The sequence below is a fragment of the Meles meles genome, chromosome 1 (assembly GCF_922984935.1).
Source record: "Meles meles chromosome 1, mMelMel3.1 paternal haplotype, whole genome shotgun sequence".
In the NCBI taxonomy this organism is placed as follows: Eukaryota; Metazoa; Chordata; class Mammalia; order Carnivora; family Mustelidae; genus Meles; species Meles meles.
Window position 1 is genome coordinate 204,069,223 of NC_060066.1, and position 26,991 is coordinate 204,096,213.

At 54.2% G+C, this 26,991-nt stretch overlaps 1 protein-coding gene across 2 annotated transcripts; it reads right to left on the reverse strand.

The window, feature by feature from the left end:
* Positions 1-775: 775 nt before the first annotated feature.
* On the reverse strand, positions 776-3,983 carry KLHDC7A (kelch domain containing 7A). 2 transcript variants are annotated; one of them, XM_045979188.1, is made up of 2 exons: positions 2,885-3,983; positions 776-2,785 (listed from the first exon to the last, which is right to left on the reverse strand). In XM_045979188.1, exons 1-2 carry the CDS (start codon positions 3,704-3,706, stop codon positions 1,313-1,315), a joined length of 2,295 nt encoding a protein of 764 aa, XP_045835144.1. In that variant the 5' UTR covers positions 3,707-3,983; the 3' UTR covers positions 776-1,312. The 2 variants fall into 2 exon arrangements, with proteins under 2 accessions (XP_045835144.1, XP_045835134.1); XM_045979178.1 differs by having other exon boundaries at positions 776-3,983.
* Positions 3,984-26,991: the final 23,008 nt, after the last annotated feature.

Sequence of the window (26,991 nt, forward strand, 5' to 3'; positions counted from 1 at the left end):
GCTGCATCCCCATCTCTACCTCTTTTCTCTAGGCTGCTTGTCACTTTAGAAGGGATTCCTGCTGTCCTGGCTTCCGGCTGGCCCCAGGAGCATCACTGCCCTCCCCTCTGTGTATGTGTCATCCTCAGCGAGAGAATGGGCCCGCCACAATAGATCGGACTGGTCTCTCTCCCTCCCCTCCAAAGAGGAATGGGCAACTTCCTAAGGCTGGAGGGTCTCTGTGCTTTCCAAATTTATAGACCCTGATGTGAGAGGATGTCCCAGGGTCCTCATGTGACATTAGACTTTTCTAGTTCCTCAGGGCCATCATGGACCCGCCCCTCCCTCCTCTCCTGCCTGACCAGGCAGACCAGGTGATCACGAGCACAGGGAGGAGAAATTATGCCAGAATCTCTCAACAGCCCAGGAGGGGTGCCTGGCAGTGGCTGTCCCTGCTCCCCGAGGTGAGGGCTGTGTTGTTTGGACAGCTGTGTCGTGCAGGCTCTGAGCTCTGGGGAATGGTCAGTGGTCAGTTAGCAATGGGCCCAAGCAATGTCCCAGGCGGACAGGTGCTGGCCGAGCACGTCTTCTCTTCTCCCTCCCGAGACCTCAGATGTGGGACCACTGGCGTCCTCAGCGGACCACTACAGGATGGAGGTTTTCAAATGGCTGCTAACTGGCGGCTTCTCCTCCTAGTGTGCTAGGATTCTAGGTCATGAGAAAAAGGGCAGCGGGTAATGGTCAGTTTGCTCCGGAGGCAAGAGTCGCATGGGCAGCTCCGACTGTCGCTGATCTACTTCTCCAGCCATCTCTCCTCTGGCCAAGCCCCTGCGGGCTCCCCAGGGCTCACCGCACGGCCCGAACCACCTCCCTGTTTGCCCCAGGTGTTTCTGGGAGCCCTGGAGGTAGGGGCTCAGTGGCCAGTGCTTAGGAAGGGACTCTGGTGTCTCATAGCGAGCTGGGCCACGTCCAGCAGCGTCGGTTTGAGGGGTGATTGGGGGTCAACCACGGGAACTGGTGGTTGGGATGAGGCTACGCCCCTGAACTTTGGCAGGGTCCTGACATCCCTTCCACCAAGAATTCAGATTTGAAGCAGGCAGCGCTCGTCCCTGCACACATGGCTGCCTGGTCCTGATTCCAGCTCTGCATCCCACTGCCAGCAAAGCTGCATCCCAGGGCCCCCCACCAGCCAGCAGAGCAGGGGGGCTTGGAATCCACCCCTCACTGGCCAAATGCCCGAGCCGCCAGCCCTCCCAGAAATGGCTCACAGAGTGGCGGGTAGGGGGTGCTTGTCGCTTCCCGGTTTTGCAGGAGCAGTCTGGCAGAGGGGTAGCTAGACCCTGGTCTGAGGCACCTCGGGGATGGGCAGGGTCAGGACGGTGGGCAGGAGGGTGCCCCGCGGCGAGGGGAAGCTCCGCAGCTCCTTGGGCACAAACCTGGGCGAGATGTGGTCGGCCAGGAAGCAGAGCATGCGCCGGCGGCCCACGCAGTAGACGAGGTCGCCCACCACGGCGCCCTGGAAGGCGTCCGGGTAGGGGGTCCGGTATGCGGCGCACTCGTACCAGAGGCGGGCACTGGCACTGCAGCGGTACACGCTGATGCCCAGGCTGCGATCGAGGTCAAAACGGTAGAGGAAGCCGTTGACCGCCACCATCTCGGCCGTGCGGTCCTTGCCGCCCCCCGTGGCGCCGGCCTGCCAGCGCTGCTCCCGGGCGGAGAAGCGGAGCAGCAGGTAGCGCAGGGTGCCGCCCGTGACGAAGATGTCCCCCGCGCATGCCGCGGCCGTGTGTGCCAGGGCAAAGGTGTCGTTGGGGAGCGGGGGGACGAAGGTCCAGCGGTCCAGGCGGGGGTCATAGCATTCCACCGTGTTCAGACACTCGCCCCCGATGGCGTACAGGTGGCCGTCCAGGGCCACCAGCCGGCAGTGTGGCCGGGGCTGATTGAGTGGGCACACCTCGCTCCAGATCGCCGTCAGCGGGTTGTAGCAGAAGACGCGGTTGGAGGGCTGGCTCCCGGACCCCTGGCAGCCGGACACCACGAAGAGGTAATTGAAGAGACTGCAGAGGGCACAGCCACGGGACACGGCCTCGGGGGGCAGACAAGCCAGCGGGTGCCAGACGTCCCGCTTGTCATCATAGCAACGGAGATGGCCAGAGCCCTCCTGGGGGCACACATCGGCCACCACCAGGTGCTTGCGGCCCCGCAGCCGGCGCCCGAGGATCAGCTCCCGCTCAGTGCCGTTCAGGCACCCGTAGATGTCTGGGCTGCGCAGGACCTGGAGGTAGTTGTCACTCATCACCTTGTAGGCTGCCTCCTGCAGTGCCTCTAGCTTCTGCCTCTTGGCCAAGGTCAGTACCTGGTAGCAGTTGCCCAGATCCAGGTGGACGTCGGGGGTGGAGCCAGGGGCCAGCGGGAGGTGGACGAAACTGGTCCCCGCCACCAGCTGCACGTGGGGCTCCCCACTGCTTCCGGCTGAGCTGGACCCGAGAGAAGCCCGGGGTAGGGGGAGGCCGGGCAGGGCTCTCCCGTCAGGGCAGGATGGAGTGGGGGCCCCAAAACCATCGAGCTGCAGCTGGAGCTCTGGGTTCTCCAGGATCTGGAGGAGGCTGTCCTTCCTGCTGAAGCCTTGCGTGGAGGGCAGCAGCGGCGTGGGATGGGAGGACACGGGTGATTCTGCTCCACTTACCCGGTCAGCGGCATGGCCCCCTGAAGCTGCCCCTGCTCCTGGGGGGCCTGGCAGTGGCAGGAGGGGTGGGACCTCAGCCAGGGCAGCTGTTCTGCGGGCCAGCCTGCCCTTGGAGGTGGCCTGCGAGGTGGATTCCACATAGTAATCATACACCTTGCCCTTCAGCCTGGGCCCGACCCCCTCCACCTTCTCCTGTAGGAAATTCTCCTCCATACGCACCCGGGCCACCGACGTGTAGGTGTAGGAGGCGCTGGTGTTTCCTTCTTGCTGACGCACGGTCAGGCCCATGTCTGCAGCAGCCTGGAGGGCCCTGGCCTCCTCCCTGTGGTGCCACGCTCCCGAGGCTCGCGTGAAAACCCAGCTCTTGGTCGTGTAACTCTGGCCTTCCACGTGGGCTATCCAGGTGGTGGGGGCAGCTTCCTGCTCCAGGGGATGCCCTGCGGGGCCACCATCCAGCCACAGGGCAGGCTCGCTGCCCACACCGCCGCCGTCCTCCGTGGTGAGGTCAGCGCGGGAGCTTTGGGACTTGCTGCCCAGATGGGGGTGGGGGCGCAGCTCGGACTCACCGCCAGCAGCTGTTCCGGCTTCCCGGCCACCGCAGCGAGGAGGCCCCGGCTCAGAGTCCCGGCGCTGCCCACCCTTTTCCTCACCAGCGCCTTTCTCCTCGGGCTCCTGAGCCTCGTGGGCTTCTGGGTCTTCCGGAGAGGGTCCTGTTGCCAGGACTTGGGAGTCCCCCTGATTCTTCCAGCCATGGCCTGGCACCTCTCTGGTCCCCTTGCTTCCCCTCCTGTGTCTCAGCGCCCAGCGCGGTGCCCTAGGAACAGCCTCCTGGACCGCAGGCTGCCCAGAGCCCTCGGCTTCCTCATTGGCCTCGGCCTTGGCGTTCCTGCCCCCCAGTGGGGCCTGGCTGGGCCTCGACTTGTACAGCCTGTAGGCCACGGTCAGCAGGAGCAGGGCAGCGGCGGACAGCACCACCTTGCCTGCCAGCTGCATGTCCGAATGCCAGTCCTGGGCCTCCGCTCCTCCTCTTCCGGGGAGCATGCTTCCCAAAGCCGACCTGGGGCTGGAGAATGTCAAGAATCCGATTAATGATTGCCCAATAGGGGCCGGTTCCTGCTTCCAGCGGGGTGAGCTGGAGGGGGGTTCTGGGCTGGCTCTGACCAGCCAGCGACCGGTCAGCGGGGGACAGTGGGAGCCAAGGTGACCTTGAGCTGGCAGACCGTGGCCACGAGGGCTCAGGGCCAGCAGATCTCGGTGCTGGCCTCCTTGGATCCTTTGACACTTTTCCTGGGGGTGGGAGTGGGGATTGTGCCCCAGGGCTGAGCTTGTGATCAGCCACCCGAGCCAGCAGCCGCTGGAGGATGTTAGGAGTGTCTAGCTCGTACACAAAGAGGGAGGAAGCTCTCTTGACCAAATAGTCACCTGATGCCAGGAAACGCACGGGGTTGGTTATTATATGTGTGTGTTTTATTTTCTCTTTTGCAAATCCACTGGGCTAGGAGGGATGGGTGTGGTGAGTTGGGAGACAGGTGGAGCCGTGGCAGGTGTGGCCGAGAGCCTCCCTGTCTGTTTCCTTCCTGACGGGGTCTGCTGGTCCCGGAGGTGAGGTCCGCAAGTAGCAGTGGGGAAGGCTGAGCCTGGGACGGCAGCCAAGCCACTTGACCTAGCTTTGAATGCCTCTGCCCTCCTTCTAGGGCTCCTGAGGGCAGATGGGGAAAGCACTGGGAGTTAGTGCCCAGATCAGGGAGAGACGCGAGGCCCATCCCTGCCCTTGAAAACAGACAATGTTCTCCGGTGAGAGGCCAAGGGTATGTGGCCCGCCCCCATCTCACCAGGGCTGTGGGTTCCAGATCCAGACTGGCAACCTATCTCTGCCGCTTGCCAGCTGTGTGACCTTAGGCAAGTGATTTCCCCTCTCTGTGCATGAGTTTCTTTAACTGAAGAGGGGGGTGGTGGGTGCTGGGAACAGCACACATACCTCATGAAGTTGTGACTGGTGTGTGGACAGCCCGCAGTGCTGAGCTCCACCTTGTGAAAGCTCATGAAATACCAGCCATTCTTCTCCCTCTCTTCTTCCTCCTCCCCCCAGGGGTCATTATCACTCATATGACTCGTCACCAGCTGAACGTGAAGCCTGGATCTAATTCTGCCCCTCCCCAGACCAAGGTCCTCTCAGGGCACCCAGAGGCCAGGGCAGGGCTCTCAGACTCGTGCTGCCTTCCGGGCCAGCAGGTCAGTGGCTCACCTGCCCAGCAGGTTGGGAGTGAGCTTCCCACTCTCACCCGTGTGCGGATCTCAGCCTGCAGGGGAATACCACGCTCCCACGAGCTGGCTTCCATCTCTCGAAATTACCGCTCCCTCCTCCGCCCCAAACCCAGTCTGTTTGGAAAAAGTGAAATGAACAAATGAAGACAGGAGCGAAATTAAAAGATAATTGGAAGTCTGTATCAGGCTTCTGGGAGGGTGCGTGCGTGCCGCCAGTCTGGGCTCTCGGTGCCGGCAGGGCAAATTGAGAAGTCTGGGGTTGGCTCAGGGGGTGGTAAACAGTCGGAGCTGAATGCGTGCCATGCAAATAGTCAGGCCCATCTTCCAGGGACTGGCTTTGAATTCGGTGGTGCCTGTCCCTCCCCTGGTCTGCTCAGCACCAAGGGTCAGCGTTTCCCAAGGAGGACATCAGCCCCAGGTGAGGCCCTGAGTTGGGGGACCCGAGGCTGGGAGGAGGTGGGTGCAGGGAGGACTGTGGCCGCACACACACGCGCACGCACGTCCCCGTGTGCACACACCCCCGTGTGCACATGCGCACACACACGACGGAGAGGGTAGAGCTTCTGAGTCCGGAAGAGTCAGCCATGAAAGGATCCTGGTCTGATAGATGCGGAGGCCAAGGCCTAGGGAGGGAAAGTCTGTGCAGCTGGGAGTGGAGCACAGGGCATCTGGATGGGCCCCTGGCAGTGGCCGAGGAGCTCAGGGACACGTTCCTACTCATCCAGAGGCACACGGTGAGTATTTGGTAGTGCAAGGGTGATTCTTCACATGTACCCAGGGGCCTTCCCTTGACAAACTCTCCTTGACACACGATGGGCTTCCTTACACTCAGCACCCCCAGGCCGTCCCCTCCTCCACAGCGGGCTGGCGTGGACCGACCGCCACGTCCACACAGCTTGTTTCATGCTGCAATATTTCCATCCTGCCTGGGGAACAGCCACTCTCGAACCCCACCAGCCTGGCTGCCATCCCCCCAGGACCCCCTCCGTCCACTCTGCCGTTCGTGGACTACAGGCTTCGTATCACAAGAGTCCTCCAGCCTCGCGACACTCTGCGAGGGCAGTGCCCCACTTTACCAGGCTGTAAAATTTAGAACATTCCCCTGGGCATTGCTGCCCTCTGGGGCCGAGTTGAGTTCCATCTGGGGATGTCGGCACCATAGCTAAGGGACGGAAGCTACCAACTTCGTCAGGAATCTGAGACAGCCCAGGTGAGGCCCCACCGGGCCCCTGGTGGACCTGCCAGGATGAACGCCACCGGCCGAGCTTCCGGAGCCAGGTGGCGCATCCCATCCAGCCTCCTACTCACATGACCGCCGCAAAGCGCTCTCCTGGTTATTACAGGCGCAGCCTGTGACCCACCCTTCTGATTCTCCTGCACTGTGTGGTCGGCAGCGGCATTCTTACTTTCTAGGTGAGGGCAGCCGAGCTCCCAAGAGGTGAGGTGACCTTGCCCCGGTCCCAGGGCCGGTGAGTAGAATGCGGGTGGGGCTCAGGTCTGTCTGCTCTTTGACATTGGCCCTGCACCCCTCAGCCTACCCTGCTGTCTGCGACCAAAGCTGACCTCCACAGAAACTCGGGGAAGCGACCACTGTTTTCCAAAGAGACAGGTCCCTGTTGTTCCCTTCCATTGTGGGACAAGGAGAGGCCAGGGCTGGGTGCTGCCAGGGTTTTGGAGATGGCACGGTGTACCGTAGTCACCAGGAAAGGGAGTTTCAAAGAGTCAGGAATGCCAAGGGCATAAAGAAATGTCCTACTTACAATTCCACTGCATAGCCCATTAGGAAGTGGAATAATGGCCTTTGAAACGTGCCTGTGAACTTGATGGGGAAATTGAACGTGAAACGATTCATGGGTGCCGCTGGAGATGGCAGCGTGCGTCCTGATTTTTGCTCCCGGGGTGGGATGAGCAGAGGCGGGGGAAACATCCCGGTGTTGGAGCACGCGGCATACCCTCTGCCGGCGTGCGGGGATAGAGGGCCCAGAGCTGGTAATAACAGTAGAAGTATTAAGAGCCACTATTCTCGGGGTGCCCACTCCATGTCCGGCCCTGGGCACTGAGGCTGCGGGCACTGTCTCCTTCCACCTTGTCACCCGCATTCTAGAGGGCGTAAGACCCATTCTAGAGGTGAGAACACTGAGGCCCAGTTTCTTGCCCGAGGCTAAGTCTGTTCTACCCTGAAGCCATTTTCCAGAAACCCTTGTTAGCGTGCAGGACCTCAGCCCCTCCCCGGCCTAGACTCTTCCTGCTCACCAGATCCCTACAGGGAAGCACCGTAAGTACTTGGATCAGTCCCCTGCCTACCTGTAGTCCCAACTGCATGACCTTGGATAGCCTCAAGACAATGTGGCTTCTCCTACCCCGGGTCAGAGAGAGGTCCCACGTTTGTCACTGCCCCAGGACACCTGAGCTCTTGTGATAACCTTAATAGACATCACCATGGTTTCTGACTATCCAAATCTCTGTGACTCTGCTTCCTTCTCTCTCCAATGGGTGTGACACCATTGGGATTATTGTCAGAAAACACGTTAGGACGCCTAGGAGGACACCTGCTGCAGGTACATAGCAGGGATCACTAAGTGTTTATAGAATGTATTGGCAGATCAGAAGAGAAGCCGTCATGGTTGAGGGCTGGAGGTGTGCCTTGCTCTGAAGTGTTGCAGAGACAGGTTCTCATCTAAGCGAATTTCTGCAACCTTCCCAAGCAGGTGGGATTATCCCTGTTTTACAAGGAAGGAGCCCAGAGGGGTTAAGTTATTTTCTCAAAGCCACACAGCTAGGAAATGATGGACCCGAGCTTCCAACCAGGCAAATTTATGTCTAAGGGCCTTGCTTCCGGCCAGGCTGTTTTGCTCTCCTGTCATTATTCTTACCTCCTCCTCCTGTGGGATTCCTAACAGTTACTAGCCTGGCATGTCCTACCAGGGGCAGTGAGACCTCTGCGCCCGGCTTTCCCCAGAACCCCATCCTAGCAGCTCATGGCTCCCCTCCGCTCTCTCCACATGCAGTCTCCAGCATGTCCTGTGGCTCCCCACAGCCTCCCCTATCAAATCTAAATGCCTCGGCCTGTTCTCCAAGGTCCCTTTGACGGCCCAACCTCATTTGTCACTGTTCCCAAACACCCGTTCTGCTCCAGCCAAGCTCATCCATTTACTGTCCCCTCGTCCCTGCTGTCGCACGGGCCATTTCTCCCACTCATGGCGTGCTTGCCCACACCTCTGCCGTTCTGCTCACTTTCGCAAAACCCCAGATTGAAACTGGGCCTTCTCCACGGGGACTCAAGCCAGGGTAACAGTTCTTCACTCTCTCTGGATCACAGGTTCCTCTGAGGCACCCCTGGAAGTTACAGACCCATGTTTAAGAAATGCATAATTACAGACCCACGTTTAAGAAATGCATATATGGATGCCTGAGTGGCTCAGTGGGTTAAGCCTCTGCCTTTGGCTCAGGTCATGATCCAGGGTCCTGGGATCGAGCCCCACATCGGGCTCTCTGCTCAGCAGAGAACCTGCTTCCCCTTCTCTCTCTGCTTGCCTCTTGGCCTACTTGTGATCTCTCTCTCTCTCTGTCATATAAATAAATAAAATCTTAAAAAAAAATGCTTATACATGTACTATTTCACTTGCAAATTCTGGAAGTCCCCTGGCCCTCAGAGATAGGATATCTCTGAGTCAGGGAAAGGTGCACTCTGAGCTTGTTGGGAGTATGTGTCAGATGGGTTTAGGGGTAAGAAATAACACCAGCTCAAGGCAGTGTGTTTTGAAATAAATGTGTGCTTTGGGTTACTCCATGCAAAAGAAAGAAAAAAAAAGTTTCCTGGGCAGATAAGTGTAGAAAGCACTGCTTTGTGACCCCGGAGCTCAATTTCTCCATTTGTAAAATGGGGTCAATAAAACCTGCTACTATATAAATTGTCACAGTGATGAGGTGAGTTACAGTGCTTTGAAGACCACATTTTCTTGGAGCCCCACGTCCTGTGCTCTTCTCAAGACACCACCAGGTAGGAAAGAAGCCCAGATCCTCTCCCCAGCAGGCCCCATGGAGGGTGGGGCTGGAGGAGCAAGGAGCCTGCGCCAGCAGAGAGGGCTGGGGGAGGGACCACAGGGCTTTCCGGGGGAGGAGCCCCCAGCTGCCTCAGGTCTGTCCCAGAGACTTGAGAGCCGGTGCTGGCCCCTGAGAGGTAGGACAAGTTTGTGTTCCACAGCCCTGAGCCTCTAAATGGAGCTAACTCAGTGCAGCCAGGGGCCTCACTGGCCCATTAGAGCTGCTGAGGCCAATTGCAAATCAGCGCTCTGCAGAGAGACAGCTGCCCAGGTGCAGAAGGTGGAGAGAGTGGTCCCCGCCAAGCCCGGGAGAGCCGGGGGCGGGTGGGGTGATGCTTCAGGGAGAGCAGCCGGGGAAGCCGGGCCAGGGGTCGGAGGCCCTGCCCAAGCGTCCAGAGGGTGCTAGGGGCCAGACCCAGGCCTGGTTCTGGGGAGTGAGAAACAAATGGAGAAGAGACAGCTTCACTGAGCACCTACTATGTGCCAGCCAGTGGGCAAAGAACTCCATCTTCGTCATGACTTAATCCTCATACAAGCCTATGGCTGAGACAAGGCTGCGTGTTCCACCAAATCCGGGTTCTTCTCTTCTTCCTGGGCACCCAGGAAAGGGACATTTCCCAGAACCTACCCCCCTGCAGTGGGGGCGGGGTGGTATTTGATGGAGTGTGGCCAAGGAAGGGCAAGCTGAGCTGACCTGAGTGGCTGCTGGGTTGAGTCGGGGAAGAACCCATGTGCTGGCTCCCCTCCTTCCTCCCCCTGCAGTGGTGATCTCAGAGGCCCAGGTGTCCCAGCCTACCCCTCCCCCAGCCCATATATGACTGGGACAGTGAACTGGTATTCCACTGAGCTGCTGGGGTTTGCTGGTTACAGAGGCCAGTATCAGTTTCCTGGGCCAATGTGAAGTCCACCATAGAGGGATAGTTCCCAGCCTGCAGATATGCAAATGGAAGTCCAAAGAGGCCCAAACTCCCCAGCTGGCAGGCTCAGCCTCACCCCGACATACATCCTTCTGTCTGTCCTTTTAGGCCCGCCTTGGCCCTCCAGAAACTCCCAGGGGAGTGGGGGAGATCATATCAGAACAAATTGTGGGTGCTATGAAAACAAGGAGGAAAGAGCCCAGGCTTCAGGGGAGCAGGGCTTTCCAGAGCTGAGTCTTCAGGGATTTGACAGGTAAACAAGGTAGGGAAAGGCCAGTTGACGCAGAGGGCCCCTGAGGTGCAAAGGCCCTGAGGCTGGGGGCCGAAATCAAGAATTCAGGCACAGGGATGGTTCTAAGCACTTGAAAAGTGTATGGGGGGTTGCAGTGGCCAGCTTCATGTCCACTGGGGCGGCAATGACATGGGGACCAAATGAGTCTGGGCCTTAAAGCCAGAAAGATTGAGATAGGAACGAAGGCAGGAGTTCCCTTGATCCCCTCCATCAGCAGTCACCAAGAATGGTGGAACGGAGAGGGGCTAGTTTCAATTTGGAGAAGGGGGAACCTACATTGTGTTTCCTTGTCTGCATCCCCCCGGTGCGCCCCCATTGGCACCACTTCCCAGGAGCACGGTGCTTTTCTGTTCTGCCTTCTAATTTCCCTGGTGCCGTGATTCAAAGACTGCGTCCCAGCCCCGTGCTCTGGGTTCCATGATGCGGGGTGGTGGGGTCGCTTGCCGGAGTGTTTCGCTTCACATTCCTCTAGTCAGTGACGGAAATAGGTGAACGCTGGGTATCTTATCCTCCCTTTTCCATTTGTGTTGTTAAAACCACTTTGTGTTTTCATTTTCATCGCTGCCTGAGAGCCCGGTTGGGGGCGGGCGGAGAGACGAAGCACAAACCTCTCCGGCCAGAGCCTCAAAGTCCGCGGTCTCTAGGCAGCAGGCTCCCTTTGCCAGGAAACGGAGCTTCCCAGAGCTGAGAGCCACCTTGGAGGCCCATAGTCCAAACCTCTTGTGCTACCCAGAGACCGCGCAGAGGGAGGTGATGCCCCACATCCACGCAGAGGGGACCCACGTGTCAGGGCCATGTCTCTGAGCACTGGGGTGAGCTCAGGGACCCCCACCCCTTGCAACAGTCCTCCCCCGCCCCATGTGTTTGCAGACTGCTCCCCCATTCCACAGCAAATCCGTGAGTGAGGAGCCCCAAGTGCTGTTTCACAAAAGAGACACTGAGGCCCGGAAGGGAGGTGAACCTGCCCAAATCCCTCAGCTCAAAGGTGGCAGAGCTAGGATTGTCGTCCTCCAAGCCCTGTGGCTGCCTAGGACGGGGATACCAAGATGGCTCAGGAAACTCCCGTAGCCTCATGTCCAAGCAATCGGCAGAGCAGGGAGAGACCCCTTCCTGGCTGGCCAGGGGCCCTGCTGGGAAGGCATCCAGAGACAAAGACGGGGCCCCTGTGCAGTCCCTGGTGACGCTCAGCACCTAACAATGCCGGCGAGGTTCCGTGAGACTCCCTCTTCACAGGAGGCGCACACCTGGAGGGCAGGCTGTGCACGCAGGGAGGGTCTGGCCTGTGCTTGGTAATCTGTAAACATTTGTTGAATGCAAATGAATAAATGAGGACAGGTGAGTTGCTATGTTGACAAGAGCAAACGAACACAGCCTAGATTGAGCTTTTCTTTGGTTTAAATACTGAGAGGCGAAGCGCTGGTACTTTCGGGGCTAAGAGCCATCAGGGAAGGCTGGAAAGGGCTGCATTTGGAAGGAGGGGACGTGGCTTCCCAAAGAGATTGCTGAAGAAAGGCATTCTGGGAGGCAGAAGAGCTTGTGCAAAGGTTCGGTGGTAGGAACGAGCAGCTGGGTTGGGATGAAAGTACGTGATTGCGGCCAGAGCGGGGGGCTAGGTCAGGGGGACATGGGTGCCTCAGGGGAGTGGGGCTGGCTGCCATCTCTGAGCTCGGCAATCCGTTCTTTCTTTGAGCTCTTCTCAGGACTACAGGGACAAGTCAGTTGTGTTGAGTGGATGTCGGCTAAGGCTTGGAAATAAAACAAAAGAAAAAATAAACTCTTCCTGGGAGAGCTGAGTGAAAGGTTTGTGGTCAATCAAAAGTCTGGCTGCTCTGGGTCCTGGCATCATTGTGAAATCTTTGTGTGTTCTTGGGCAGGTGGCTCTTGTTCTCTGAGTCTCAGTTTCCCCATCTGTAACAAGGGCAGGGAGTTGGAAAACTGCCCCCTTGATTCAGATCCTGAAAGTTCGTTTCCCCAGTGCAGGGCAGCAGATAGAGAATCTGGGATTCCCTGTGTGCCGGGGTCTGTGGGGGTCTCCAGTCGGGGCCCCAACCTCCGCTTCCTCTCTGGCTTGGCTTCTGCCCCTGTGCCATTCCCCTGGGGAGCTGTTCTGGTCCTTTGCCAGCTCAGCACTACCTCCTGGCCTTCAGGATCCAGCGTAAGCGCTGGCTTCTTTGTGTATCACAACTAACCATCACTAATGGTTACAAAGAAAGTTGTTATATTTATTTTGCTTTCACCAAGTGCCATGCACAAATCCCGGACAGCAGCCACCCTGAGAGGTAGGAACTATGACCATTCCTGGGTAGGGAAACTGAGGCTCGGAGGGGACAAATGACGTTGGAGTGGGAGCCAGAGGTATCTGGTGGGGGGCACTGCCACTTTGCAGCACGAGGCCTGAACCCCAGGCTTGGCCCAGTTCCCCCAGCCTGAGCAACCAACCGCTTTGGAGGTCAAGTCAGGGCAGGAGGGTGGCCTCTAGAACTGGTTTTTCTTGCTCTGGGTCTGGGCTGGAGGTTACCACTGTGCCAAGTCTGGGCGCTGAGGACTCGGAAACTGCTCTTTCAGGATGTTCTGGCCACATGAGCTTCTTTGTCCCTGTGGGCCGGATGAGGGCCAAGGGAGGCCCCTCAGGCTGGAGTCTGACATCTGGGACCAACTGCAGAGTGTGTGTGAACAAGGGGGCCTCGGGACAGAGAGACTGGGACTGGGATGGGGCTGGAGTGCTGGCTCTCTCTCGGTGATCTGCTGAGTGGCTTTCAGTCAGGCTCTGTTCCAGCCTCAGTTTCCCCATCTGTGAAACAAGGACCTTGGGTGGATCCTAACCAGCCCAGATATCAAGAACAGTCAACCCAACTGTGGTCAAGGTTGACATTGCGTGTGTGATGACAAAGAGAGGTGCGTGTTTGCGTACACATGTGTGTGCATGTGGGGTTGGGAAAGAGCTTGTTTCCTTCTCAAGTCAGAGGGATAAGCACATGGGAGAAAGAGGGTTGGGGGGAAGAGCCCCGATGGACAGTCGGGGGACCAGGTCCTCATTCTGGCTACAGTGCTGTCTTGCTGTGTGTCCCTGAGAACATTTGAATCCCTCTCTGGGCACATGGATGTCCATCAGACAAGAGCCTCTGGCCCATGATCTTTAGTGTTCCTGTGGCTCTGGGTCGTTTGGATACTAGAGGAATGATGGGAAGACTGGAGAAGTGAGCTCGGTCCTGGAGTCAGGGGAACCCCAGGCATGAGCCCTGCCTCTGCCTCTTGCTGGCCATGTGACCCTGGGCGTTCCTTCACCCATCCCCAGCGTTTGCTGACCCATCTGGCACCATGGGCACAGTGCTGAGAGCCCATGGCACTCTTTGGGACCCATGCAGTGTTTTAATTTCTTTTTTAAAATCTGAAATAAAAGAATAATGTAAATTACCCTGGTTATGTTCATGTCCATAAACATGCTTTTAAAGCCTTTTTTATGAGAGAAGGCACAAGTGTCCCAGGCCCCCGAAAGTCATAGGTGGCCTGGCTCTCCAGGGTCACAACCTCAGGAAGAGATGTAATGTCCCTGACCTCCCAGGGCTGTCAGGAGGAAGACATGAGATAACTGTGTGAAGCTGCCTGCCCCCCAGGGAGTGCCCCCAAGTAGTGACTGGGTCTGGGTGAGAGGTGTAACAGCAGAGTCATGACCCCCCAAGACACACACATCCGAACCCCCGGAACCTGTGACCAGCATTTACGCGGCAGAGGGGTGTTAAGTCTGACGATGGAATAAAAGTTGTGGATCAGCTCACTTTAAAGCAGAGACATTCTCCGGGTTATCTGGGTGGGCCCAAGGTGATCCCAAGGGTCCCTACAAGTCAACCCAGGAGGCCGGAGGGCCAGGGTCAGAACGATGAGCTGAGAGACTCGGCTGGCCACTGCAGGCTCTGCAGTTGGAGGAAGGGGCAGCCAGCCAAGGAAGGTAGGCAGCCCCTCAAATCTGGAAAAATATGAGGAAGCAGATTCCCCCTGGTGCCTGCAGACACCTCGCCTTTAGCCCAGCGAGCCCGTGTCAGACCACTGAGCTCCAGAACCGCAGGATCTTGTCCATTCGTGTTGTTAAAACCACTTTGTCTTCTGTGATTTGGGGTGGCAGCAGGAAGACATGAACCCAGGAGTGTGGGAGGACTGGGGCCCTCACCAAGGCTCCTGCCTCTCTGCGAGCGGCTCTCACCTTGCAAAGGCACCCCAACATTGCATGGCACCCCTCCTGCGGTGGAGCCGCCTCCGGGCCTGGCATGGAAGGGAGAAGCAAGTCGTGTGGGGTGTGAGGTCAGGGGAGGCACCAGGCTAAGCTGTTCAAGTTTTGTTTCTCCTGGTTTTATCGTGTCCATTTGTGTCCAGGCTCATTTTGTCTAGGGAAGCCCAGATTTGGTAATGCCAACCCCTGCCTCCATGTGCCCTGGTCCCCGCAGGCCCCAGCCCCGTTCCATTCAGCAGAAAAGTTGATTCTCCTGCAGCTGCTTAGAGTCTGGGAAACTGGGCTCACATCTCGCCACCCGAACATGTAAAGAAATGTAGCATGGCAAGCTTTGTAAGACCTGGCACCCCCATGGGGACAGAACATGACCTGCCACCTAGGCTTCCCCGAGAGCCCTTTTCCTGCCCTCTTGGCTGCTCCAAATCCCTGCCCAAGAGCGGGCTCTCTCCCTGCATACTCCGGGATTTGCTGGTTGTCACCAACAAAGGCAGGCTTTCGTGCCAAGAAACGTCAGGGAAGCTGTGTTCTTCAGGACCGTTCTGGGGGTGCTGCGCTCCTGATAGGCTGTCGTGCACTCTGGAACAGAGGATGGTGACCCTGGACAGTCCATGGAGAGGGGAGCAGGGACCACAGCAGTGCCTCCCATCCGCACCGTTCAGCGTGCAACATCCATACCCACCAGCAAGTGCTTGAGGCCGAGCAATTTTGCTTTCATTCTTGGACAAGCAACTTGACCTCTCCATCTTCTATTTTTCCCTCTGTAAAATGGAACTAATAGCACCTGCTCCCTGAGAACTCTCTGTGATCACACCTGCTACAGAGGAGGACTGGGGGATCGGCGGGGGGTGGCTAGTCAGCCTGAGTTACTGCTCATCTACTCACCTCTGGCATATCACACCCTCTCTGGGAGTCCCTGGTGAAAGGCCCCCAGGTTGGGGTTAGAAATGAATAAGACAAACTCTGCCCTCAGGAGGCTCACAGTTTAGCAGGAAGAAAAAGCCACAATACTATCCCGTAAGGCACAGTCAGTGGTTTGAACACACGGTGGGTGGGCAGAGGAGAGAGCCCAACACATGCCCTGGAGGGGATGGTGGAGGAGGGCTTGTCTACCCAAGACCTTGAAGGCTCGGCAGACGTTTCTAGCAGACGGAGAAAGAAAGAAAGCTGTCTTGGGAAGAAGGAATGAATGAACAAGGTATGAGGCAGGAACACATGTGGGTATTTGGGGACAGTAATTGTCTTGCTCACACGGGAGTGGGGGTGTGAGGGGGCGTGGCTGGCGAACGTGCAAGAAATTGGTCAGTTTCAATCCAGTGAGCACAGTGATGACTTCTAGGGCTGGGTCCTTGCCTGCGCCCTGGGGATCCAGAGACTAAAAGACACGGTCTCTGTGCCTGGGGCTCACTTATGTAGCAGAAGCAGGCAGACATTCACCCATTTGTTCATAAATATGTACTAAGTGTTAAGTGCTGAGCACCAGGGATGCGGCATGAGCAAAATGCACCACAGCCCAGCCTGCATGGAGCTCTCCATCCAGGGGAGACAGACCTTCATCAGATAGTTCTACATCCCAAGGATGTGGCCTAGAGGTGGGATCTGTGGCAATGTGGGAGGGCAGGAGCGAGGAGGGAGGTAGGGAGCCACTGGTATAATGGTTTAGTGTTCCCTCTCTGTGACCTGAGGGCCTGGGTTCCAATCCTGATCCTCCCTCTTTGGATATCTTATTCTCAGACACAGAGTTTCTGACTTGGAGGGATGTGCAAAGGCCCTGAGGCAGGTATATAACTTAGGCAGCTGGGAAAGCTGGAGTGGCTGGAGGGTGAAAAGAAAGAAGTAGGCTTAAAGCTGAGGACAGAAGGTAAAACAAACTTTAAATAGGTCATGATAGACTTTAAAGGAGAATGATGGATAAAGAAGAGGAGATACGGACACAAAGTGGGAATTATTTTGTCTGGTTTGGTTGGAAGAAGAGGGAGGTTTTGTCAAGATCAACCTCAGGAAGAGGTCATCAGTAGAACAATAATATGACCTAGAGCTTACCATATGTGCTGGGCACCAATCCGAGCACTTAATTCTCTCAAGAATCCTTGTGTTGGGGACTCCATGGTCAGCAGTCTGCAGAAAAAAATGCGGATCACAGGAATTAAGCTTCTTGCGAAACGGTACACAGCTAGTAAGTGGTCAGGCTAGGGTTCGAACTCAGGCAGTGCGGATCTAGGACCCTCACAGTTAGCTACTCAGCAGGGGGCCCACCAGGCGAAGGTGGCAGCCTCAGAAAGAGCCTTGGCACCCCCCAGCCATGCTTATTGTCCACCTCCAGTGGCAAGGCGCCGTGTGAGGAGCCTTAGGAAGGGCCCCAGTGATCCCTAAAAACCCATCTGGGGGATTCGGGAACATGGCAGCCTCTCCAGAGGGCTCCAAAAGCATCTGCTGCTGTGCAGAAGCAGTTCTGGATGTCCGTGCGCTGCGAGGGATGAGTCGGACGAGCTCTGGAGGTGATGGAGGTGTGGCTACTTTAGCCTGGTGTGCTGAACCCCCTGTGGGGCTTCTAGTGTCAGATGAAGAAGCAGCAGAGGAAAGGGGCCAGCGGTTGGCGTGTGCACGCTCGAGTGCATGTGCGTGGATGCATGCACATGTGTGCATCACACGTGTGTGCACAGTATTCATGCGTCTGTGCACGTGTGTGCACGAAGGCATGTATATGTGCGTGTGTGTGCGGTACGTGTGTGTGTGTGAAGGCGGGTCTGTGTGTGTGCATGGGCATGCGTGATGCATGCATGAGTGTCTGCATATGTGTGTGGAGGCAGAGGCTGGAGGGACACCAGAAACCCGGACCCAGTGTAGACAGCAGCGTGATTCCATCAATGCCTGCCCAGACTCACAGGGGACAGGATCCCACTGAGCTGGGGTCAGTAAGTGAGAGGCGGGACTGTAAGTCTGCCTCACATCCCGGACCCACCACTCACAGGTACTGTGGGTACCAAGCTAGGACCATTGCTTGGTCTTGTGATCTACAACACAGCGGAGTGTGGAGAGGGCAACATCTGTCCCGCAGGGTGGTTCTAACGACCTGGTGGGGGCGCCTGGCCCATTGTACGGGGCTTGGATTGTGTTCTACCCAGTGGGATTGCCTTGCGGGTTGGAGCAGAAGAGTGGCGTGATCTGACTTTTGGATTCTGTAGTGCTCCGTGTCATCGCAGCTGGTCGGCACCAGATCTGTAAGAGAATAAATGCTTGGTTGAAAAGAAATAGGAGTCACCTTTGATTCTCCTTGGTTCTGCATATTGCATAACCAGCTCATCTCAGCAAGTCCTGCTGACTCTCCCTCTGAAATGCAGCCCGCGCTGACCGCATCTTACCTTCTACCCCAGTACGAGCTCTCGCCTGAGTGGTCCTTGTCATATGACGGCATGCAGACAGTGTTAGCCCTAGAATCACAGGATTCCTGCTTCTGGAGCGCAGTTCATGCTTCTCACCAAGCTCTCCATTATCTGGCCTGACCATCTCTCCAGGCTCATGTTTCCACCAAGCCACTCCTTGCTTCCTCCATTCCAGCCCCTCTTGCCTTCTTGGTTTCCCTCCAATGCCCAAACTTACTCGTGACTCTTGCAATCACTGTTGACTCTGCTACAGAATGCTCTTCCCCTGGAACCTTGCATGGTTCCCTCCTTCACTTCACTTGCATTTTCACTCAACTGCTGCCCCCTCAGAGGAGCCTTCCCTGACCACCCATGACAGATGGTTCGATCTCCTCCAATATCATCTGTCCCCTTAACTCGAGGTGATAGAAATGCCTTCAGCTGGACACCTGGCTGGGCACCAGAATAAAGAATTCTATTTCCTAGTTCCCCTCCCCAGACCCAGGTAGGCGTAGCCATGTGACTGAGCGCTGGTGGATGGAACGGGAGGGCAAGGTGTGTGAGCAACTTTCAGGCATTTCCTGGAGGGAGGGGGTGTGCCCCTTCTCCTCGCTTCCGCTTCTGGCAGCATGCAGTGTGCATGAGGAGGCTAGCCACTGTGGATGGTTGGGAGGAGGGCTGTGCTCTAGGGAAGGCATAGCCACAATGTTGAGGAGTGGAGCCCTCCAATGGCCTTGGTGATGAGTGAGAGACAAGAAACTTATTTTGCTTAAGCACTGTTATGTCGGACCACGGATGATGCATTAAGATAAACCTACATTCTAATAACCACCTTACCTGAGAAGGCGCCCGATCAGTCCTGACCACCCTTTGTTCCCTTACCTTGCCCCTCACCTGTCATTTCTCACTCCCTGACTTTATATTACACGTTTATTTTATGAACTCGCTTATTGCTGGTTTCCCTCTCTGGGATGTGAGTTCCATGTGGGCAGGGACTTGCCTGTTTGCCTTATCCCTGCCCTACACCGGCTTCAGCACTGTGCTCAGCACAGAGCTGGGATCAGGAAATACTTTTGAGCGAATAGAAGATGAGCCCTTACTCTGTGTCGATGTTTTGTTTGCATTACTGCAGCTGGTGCGTCACGGGCCTTCAAGAGTGTTATTACTGTTCTGCCACAGAAGAGATTGAAATAGAGGGAATGAAGGCACTTGTCTGAAATCCCAAACGTGAAAGTGGCAGAGCCCAGATTAAACTCGGATCTGTTTTCCCACCAGCTAAGCTCCTCTCTTCCTCTCTCTGAAGCAGTTATTAGAATGTGGCTTTAATAGAAACAAAACAAAACAGACTCTCACAACCTAGCAACAAGAAAACAACCCAATTAAAAAATGGGCAAGAGGTTTTAATAGACATTTCACTAAAGAAGATATAGAAATGGCCAGTAAGTATGAGAAAAATGTAACATCATCCGCCATTAAAGAAAGGGAAATGAAAACCACAACAAAATACCACTTCACTCCCAGGAGATTGGTTGTAACAAGAAAACCTCCCCAAACTACAAAAACACGTAATACCAAGTGCTGGCGAGGTTGCAGAAAATCTGGAGCCTTATTCACTCCCGGCAGGAATGTACAATGGGGGCAGCCTCTTTGGAAAATGGCTTGTCGGTTTCTAAAAAGGTGACGTGTACCTTTACCGTTTGACCTAAAAATTCCATTCTTAGGAATCTCCCCATGAGAAATGAAAGCTTAAGCTCACTCCAAGACTTGCATGTGAACACTGACAGCAGCATCATTACTCATAATTGCCCCTAGCTGGAGACAACCTGAGTATCCATCAAGTGGACAGAGAAACAAAATGTGGTCTACGCATCGGTGGCATCCTACCTGTCGGTGAGAAGGACCAAAGTGCCAGCACGAGGAGGGACCTCAAAACACTGAGATCGTGAAGGAAGCTGGACAGAAAGGATTGTATATCTTATGATTCCATTTGTATGAAGTGTCCCAAAGAGACCGATAGAGATGGGAAGAAGATGAATGGCTGCCTTGGGGCTGGTAGCGGGACCAGTTAGCGACCAATAATGAGCACACGGCTTCTTTTTAGAATGACAGAGGGTATTCTAGAATCAGATGTGGTGACTGTTGAACAAACCTATAACGTTTACTAAAAAACCATTGAATTCTGTACTTAAAATAGGGGAATGTCATGATATGTCAATTATATTTCAATAAAGTTGTTGAAAAAATAAATATACTTTTAGCCCATAGTCTTTAAGGGAAATCATTAAGGAATTCTTAGGCAAGAGCGCCCAGGCCTCTCAGGGAGGTCGCAGAGAGGAATGCTGAAAAGCCCAATCTTAAAGCCACGGGACCCTGACTGAGTCCCCGTTCTGCCACTTGGTTGGCACGTCATTTAAGCTCTCCCAGCCTTGGTGTTCTCATCTGTAAAATGGGGGCAATAACATCTACCTCCTAAGGCACTCTGGGGAATTAAATTAAATGGGGTAAAAAAATGTTTAGGAGGTACCTAGCAGAGATACACTGTCATAGACTCTGATCCCTTCTAGGGGACCCACAGCTAAGCTTGGGGAGATACTAGGTCTGGAGGGGAGGGAATGGGATCAACTACCTCATCAAACATCTCTTGACACTTTTCCGCTGCCAGATCTGACCTCAGGTACGGGAAGGTGAAGGTGAGCCAGGCTCAGTCCTTGCCCTCCAGGAGCTCAGGGTATACTGAGATGACGGTCATTTGCAAGGCACTTATACTACTGAGGATGTAGACTAGAATTGAGAGGGACTCCATCCAACCCAGTCAGCAGTGAGCTTAGGGAAGACTTCTAGACCAGCAAAGGCTCAGTCAGGTTCTGTTTACATTACCTTTCAGAGAATGTGACGAAAGCTAGGAGGCCATCTCAGACCCTTGGTTCAGAAGGGAACTTTCAAGGTCATCTTGCCCAATTGCCCTATTTGTTGGGGCCTGGAGTTCAAGGCTCTAGCGAAGAAAACTGCTGTTCCTCGACCTTGCGTTGAAGATGAAGCTGGTGACAGCAACACCCCGTGACTTGCCAAGAGGGCTGCAATGCAGTTTCAGGTACCAAGGGCCTTGAGGGAAGCGCTCATGCTGCAAGCACAGGATCCATGCTGGTGGGAAGTAAACAGGGGCAAGAGAAAACTCCGCCCACCAATGCCCAGCCACAGGCCTCTACAGCAGCTGCCAGGGTCCTGATCTGGGTGGTGGGCAGCTCCCATCCCAGAAATACCTACAGGGTGTAGAGAAGGAAAAGCATTAGCATCTGTGGAGCTCTGGCTGTAGGCATCTCCTCTGTGCCAAAGATCTTGCTAGGGGCTTATGTAGGTCTGTGGGGAGGTGGGAATTCTCATCTTTTTTGATGTACGCACATCCCAGAGCTCCAAGAAGTTCAATGACTAGCCCAAGATCACACAGCTCGGAAGACGTCTGGAAGGGTCAAGTTCAGCTCTGCCTTTCCGGTGATGCCTGCTGCTTCCCATTCCACGCCTCATTTGTCAAACACCATCCAGCATCAAACAGCTGCATTTTGGACACACTGATGTACTTGGTACCTATGGAAATACCACATTCACATTTTTAAAAAAATTCCTTATTTTTTAAAAATTAATCTCTATACCCAATGTGGGGCTTGAACCCACACCTCCAAGTTCAAGAATCGCATGCTCCACCGACGGAACCGGCCAGGTGACCCACATTCACACTTTGAAAGAAAGGGTTACTTCGCTCATTGTAATTTGTTATATTCTAAAATATGAAATTAAATACCAGAAAAACTGAAAGTGCAACACATAATAAACCCAAAACAAAACACAATGTAAAGAAAAGGATAATGATTCATCCGAAGACCCATAGCGTGTGTTTCCTGGGGGCCACAGAACCCCTGTGTTTGCCGAGTTGATACCATCTTGCATATACCATATTGTGCCCTGATTTTCTCTTCTCGAAATTGTATCATAAACATTTCCTTTGCTACTTCAACTTCCGTGGAAACATTTGGCGGCACAATCTTCATCAATCTGAATGAGTTTACTTAACCCATCTCCTGTTCTTGGATATGTAAACCTGTTCCCATTTTATTCTTTCCATACTGCATTTCAAATATCCCCCAGGGGGTCAGGTGGCTGCAACAGCTCCCTCCGGGTTTCTAATGTTGCACACCAACACATCTGCCTCCAGCCAAAGGGGCCACCAGACAGGGAGGGGAAAGGAAGAAGATGCAGCCACACACGTGCTAAGATCTTCCCCTGCATTTTCCCCTTGGTCCTCTCAATGATTTGGGATGTAGAATCTTCTCCCCATTTTATAGGGGAGGGGACCAAGGCTCTGGACATTGAGGGTCAGGACGACAGTCTTAGAGCTGAGCAGAGCCAGGACTTGAAGACGGACCTGACTCTCTAGCTCTGCCCCTCGTTGCTCCGTCCTGAGCGTGGCCAGAGGACCACTCTTCTATCAGATGAGATGACTGTTGCGTTCTTCTCTCAGACAGTTGCATCAGAACATCGCTGCTCTGTGAGGGCATTTGACGGGAAACCTCAGCTGTGGTTTCCAGCCTGTTTGGGAAGGTTCGGATTCCCAAGGGAAAAACACCCTCATGGATGCTTGTTTCTATTCTAATGCCCATCCCGTTCACACTCTTCCGAGACTGTTGCCCTTCTGGGGTTAACCTTGAGCTTTCTCTAATTCATATGTTTTTTAGCAGAGCAATTAGCTTGCAAATATTTACGCCCTGCCTTTTGTTAATAGCGAATAGCACGGGGAAATCTGCCCATGGGTAGGTGTGTCCCAGGACACAGGTTGAGAACCAGGATGGGGCATTACAACAGATTTTGGAGTTGCCTTGCTCCCCACACTGAAGTTCCTGCATGAGGATCAGAAGAGAGACCCTTAGCAGATCTGGTTTTCAACTCCCCTTCCTGGACATACAGAAGACTATAATTCCCAGCGTCCTTTGCAGTCAGCCAGGGTCACATGACTAGTTCCAGCCAATTGAATGTAAGTAGATGTGCCATTGCAGGCCAGTCCATTTAAAAGCAGGTGTGGCTTCTCCACACTGTCTCTTAGCTTACATGGAGACCCTGGAAGCCACATGTTGGGATACCAGCATCACCAAGTAGTGGCACCTCCAGCCTGGGTTCTTGCATGACTCTGGAGCTGAGAGCCACCTGCCAGCCTGTATTAGACACAGAACAATGGAGAGAAAGAAACTTGTGCTGTGTTGAGTCCCTGGGAGTGCAGGGATATTTACAACCACAGCACAACTTAGACTATACCTGATAACAAGTCCCTAGCACAGGACCTGGCCTGTGGCAGTGCTCAGATTTTTCCCTTGTCCCCTCCTTTAGTGGCTCAGATGAACATAAACCGCATGCCACTAGAAAGGGCAGGTGTACGGTAGAAAGATTTCACTGACCTCGAAAAAATGCCATTGCCTTAAGACAGAGTCTTCTGAAAATCATAAGGGCCGTCCATCACCAAGTTCTGGGTTAAACAAGAAGAAATTGTTCTTCGTTGATCGTCAGTATCAGATCACCTTAACAAAACATCCCGAGAGGGTTCTATGGACGTGGTTGTCTAAACTGTCCTACTAGAAATGCTCCTTCCTCACTTCTGTTGAAGGGACTTACATGGACCCATATTACTTTGTCCACTGTCCAGCTGAAGACACTATCCTGAGAACGTAGAATCAAAGACTTTGAACCCCAGACTCAGTGCTGAACGTTTGCTTAGAGATAATTCCTGGGGATGGGACATAGAGTTTGCGATAAGTTTTATAGTCAACTTGGCGAGGCTACGGCGCCCAGTTGTTTGGCCACACACCAGTCTAGATGTTGCTCTGAGTGTGTTTTATAGGTGTGATTAACATCTCCAATCAGTTATCTTCAAGTAAAAGAGATTACTTTCAATAATGGGGTAATTGCACCATCCAATCCGTTAAAGGCCCTACGAGGGAAAGATGGGACGCGTACTCTACTTCAAGATCGTAACATTAAAACCCTCCCTGGGTTTGCCGCCTGCTGACCTGCCCTACAAATTCTACATGCGCGAGCCTCCGCAACTGCATGAGCCAATACCTAAAAATAACTCTTTCTATAAATCTGTTTCTGTGTCTATATCTGTACCTATATCTTATTTGTTCTGTTTCTCTGGAGAACCCTGACCAATACGGAGCTCATCTCTCAAGCTAATCTGATTGTTTAGTGGCTGCTTTGAAGGCTGTGTTGAGAGGGAGTCGGAGACCACTCTAGGCTCCATGAATAAGAATAAAGTGAATACAAGCGCCGTTACAGCCGAGAAGGACTCTGTCTTGTAAATGATCGTATCTCCAGTAAGTGCCCAGGACACCACCTAGGACATAGGTGGTACCCTGGGATGATAAATACATGACTGAATGAATTAGCAATGTCTGCCATGGACACAGCCGTGGAGAAGCATACCAGGGCTGATGCATTTCACCAGAGAGGGAATCTGGGCCCCAAAAGGACTTTGCTCAAGGTCATGGAGTTAACTAACAGGTGGCATATTCAAGTGTTAAACACCCATCTTCTTACTCTTCTCATCGCAAACCCTCCATTATCCTGAGTAGGGATTTGAGAGAGTAGAGAGCTCCCAAGACAAAGAAATCATCTGCTGGAAGAAAGAGACTGTTCCTTGTTTGTTCCTTTAGAGAGAGCGTTTGTTCCTCTCGCCTCTGTGCAGTGAACCCTCCACACTCCAGGAGGCTTCCCTGCCTGGCTGCATTTTACAGGTCAGCCTTGTGCCCTGGCGTGCTGCAGGTTCCCTCCTAGGAGGACACTGGCGAGTGGCAATGAAGGGCTCCCCACTGAAGGTCATGATGTCCACGTCCCTCACACACCTCTGACTTTGCCCAGGTCTGGGAAGGTGGTCAGGGAGGTCCAACAGGCCCTTGGAGAGTGTTGCCTACGTGGGGCTTTCTGGGTTGTAGTAATGGGCAAATGACAAGGGACTGTCAGGGGGCACTACTTTGGAGACTGGCATGCAGTAGGGCTCCAATGGAAGTTTGTGGAATGACCGAAGGAATGTTAGAAGCAGACGGAGATGGGAATCATAGGCAGGCAGAGATAACCCATGCCTGTCTAGAGTCAGTACGATTCCTCCTTCCTGTAAGGGTCATTGTGTTCACTCGGCACTGTGTCACCCAGCTCTCCTAAGCAGCTGGCTGCTTTCCTTTCCAAAGGACAGGGTTGGCTTCCTTGCCAGCGGATGGCTCCTTGTCCCTCTCTCCGTGTCCCTCTGTCCGCACCACACTATGGGCCCTTGGGAATGGCAGTGTTCCACCATAGGCTGGGACCCAGCTGGGTCTGAGTCCTGGCTCTGAAAGATACAGGGCTTCTTATTAAGTCTTTACGTCTGCATTTGTAGAAAGAGAATGGGAACAATAATACTTGCTTTAGAAATTTGGTTAAGGATTTGGCGTGTTAATATATATAAATTTCTACCAATAGAGGCTGATACGTAGTAAGAGCTCAATTAACTGTAGCTACCATTATGGTGTGGGGGGGGGGGACTGTTGCCCATGGTTCAGATGACATTAAGGCTCAGAGAGGGCAAGTGACGTACTTCAGGTGAACCAGCTAGTAACAGGTGAAAATGTGCCTCTGATTCCTTTCCTTCTTCAACTCAGAAGAAGTGAATATTGGCCAGAGAAAAGGATGGGTGGTGGAGTGAGTGGGAAGTCCCAATCCTCCTGGAAGTGGGAGGAATTCTGCCCTCAGCCAGGGTTCTGTGGAGTTCTTCCACGTATATGAGAATCAATTTTGACTTTTTCCTGGGACACGCTGGTGTGGCATGTGTGTGTACGGGTGTGTGTGTATGTGTTGGGCCTGCACACGTGTACGCAGGGGCACCCATGGGTGATAGTGGTGACAGGGAAGAGCTGTTCTTTGTTTCTCTGAAGACAGGGCTTCTCAGCCAGAGGGGGTCCAGTGGGAGACAGTTGGGCAGGGGCCCAGCTGAACTGAGGACCCTTGCAAGTTTTTTCAGGGTCTGCATCTGGGTCCCTGGATCCCAACAGGGCCTGGCACTTTGTTTTAGCCAAATTCAAACCTAAAGCTGTTCAAACTGCACCCTTGGGTCAGGTCCCCAGTATGCACCTAGGGCAAGGGAAGCTCATTTCAAAATTAGCTGAAGTAAAAGAGGATTAAAAAGTGAAATCTGGGGGCACCTGGGTGGCTCAGTGGGTTAAGCCTCTGCCTTCAGCTCAGGTCATGATCTCAGGGTCCTGGGATGAGCCCCACATCGGGCTCTCTGCTCAGCAGGGAGCCTGCTTCCCCCTCTCTCTCTGCCTGCCTCTCTGCCTACTTGTGATCTCTGTCTGTCAAATAAGTAAATAAAATCTTTAAAAAAAAAAAAGTGAAATCTGTGGTAGGGGAAAAACTAAGTTCATCAAATGCACTTCGAAGTCAAATAAAGATGACTTTTTTGGATCCTCTGCTAGTTTTGGATTATCTTTGCCTGGATTCCTGTCTGTCTACGTGGATTATTTATATCCGTGTGAAGGGTGTGTGTGGTTCTTGGGAGACCTGGGGAGGGTGGGGCTGTGGCACCAGACCTGGCTTCCCCGCCAGGGCAGGGCCCAGTGGGCAGGGTGGTTCAACCCCTGTTAGCAGCCGACATATGTCTGATGGTTTCAGGTGGCAGGAGGGAAATCAGGGTTCTTTGATGAAGGTCTAGGTGAAGCAGCAAAGAGGGCTGATTAGAAGGGACAGGCATCTGTTGTGAAAGGCAGGCTGGGGAGAAGAGAAAGTCTAATCAGACCATGAATGCTAAACCCCAGGCAGGTGCTCACCAGGGAGCAGGTGGGAAAGGGGACAGGAACTTCTCCAAGCAGAAGGAAATCCTTGCCACCCCTGTGGTGAATCTACCCATGGCTCAGTGACTCAGGGGGTGTGGAGAATCATTGCTTGCTCCGTTGTTCCTACATTCTCTTTCTCTCGAGTGTCTATTCATTTCTGACAATGTGGCAGGCAATGTGTTAGGCACTGAAGATACAAAAGTAAGCAAGAGAGACAAGGTCGTCTCTGCTCTCAGGGATAATAGAGGAAACAGTTACCTCGGTGTTAAGAGTGGTGGGGTTCTTACACCACTTACCCTTACAGGGCAGGGCACATTCCTCTGACCTGGGGGAGAGAGTCAAGAGGGCTTGCTGGAAGGCATAGTGTTCAAAATCAGATCCA

Excerpts from the sequence above, each read along its gene's own strand:
- KLHDC7A (XM_045979178.1), bottom strand. The coding sequence starts at position 3,706 with ATGCTCCCCGGAAGAGGAGGAGCGGAGGCCCAGGACTGGCATTCGGAC.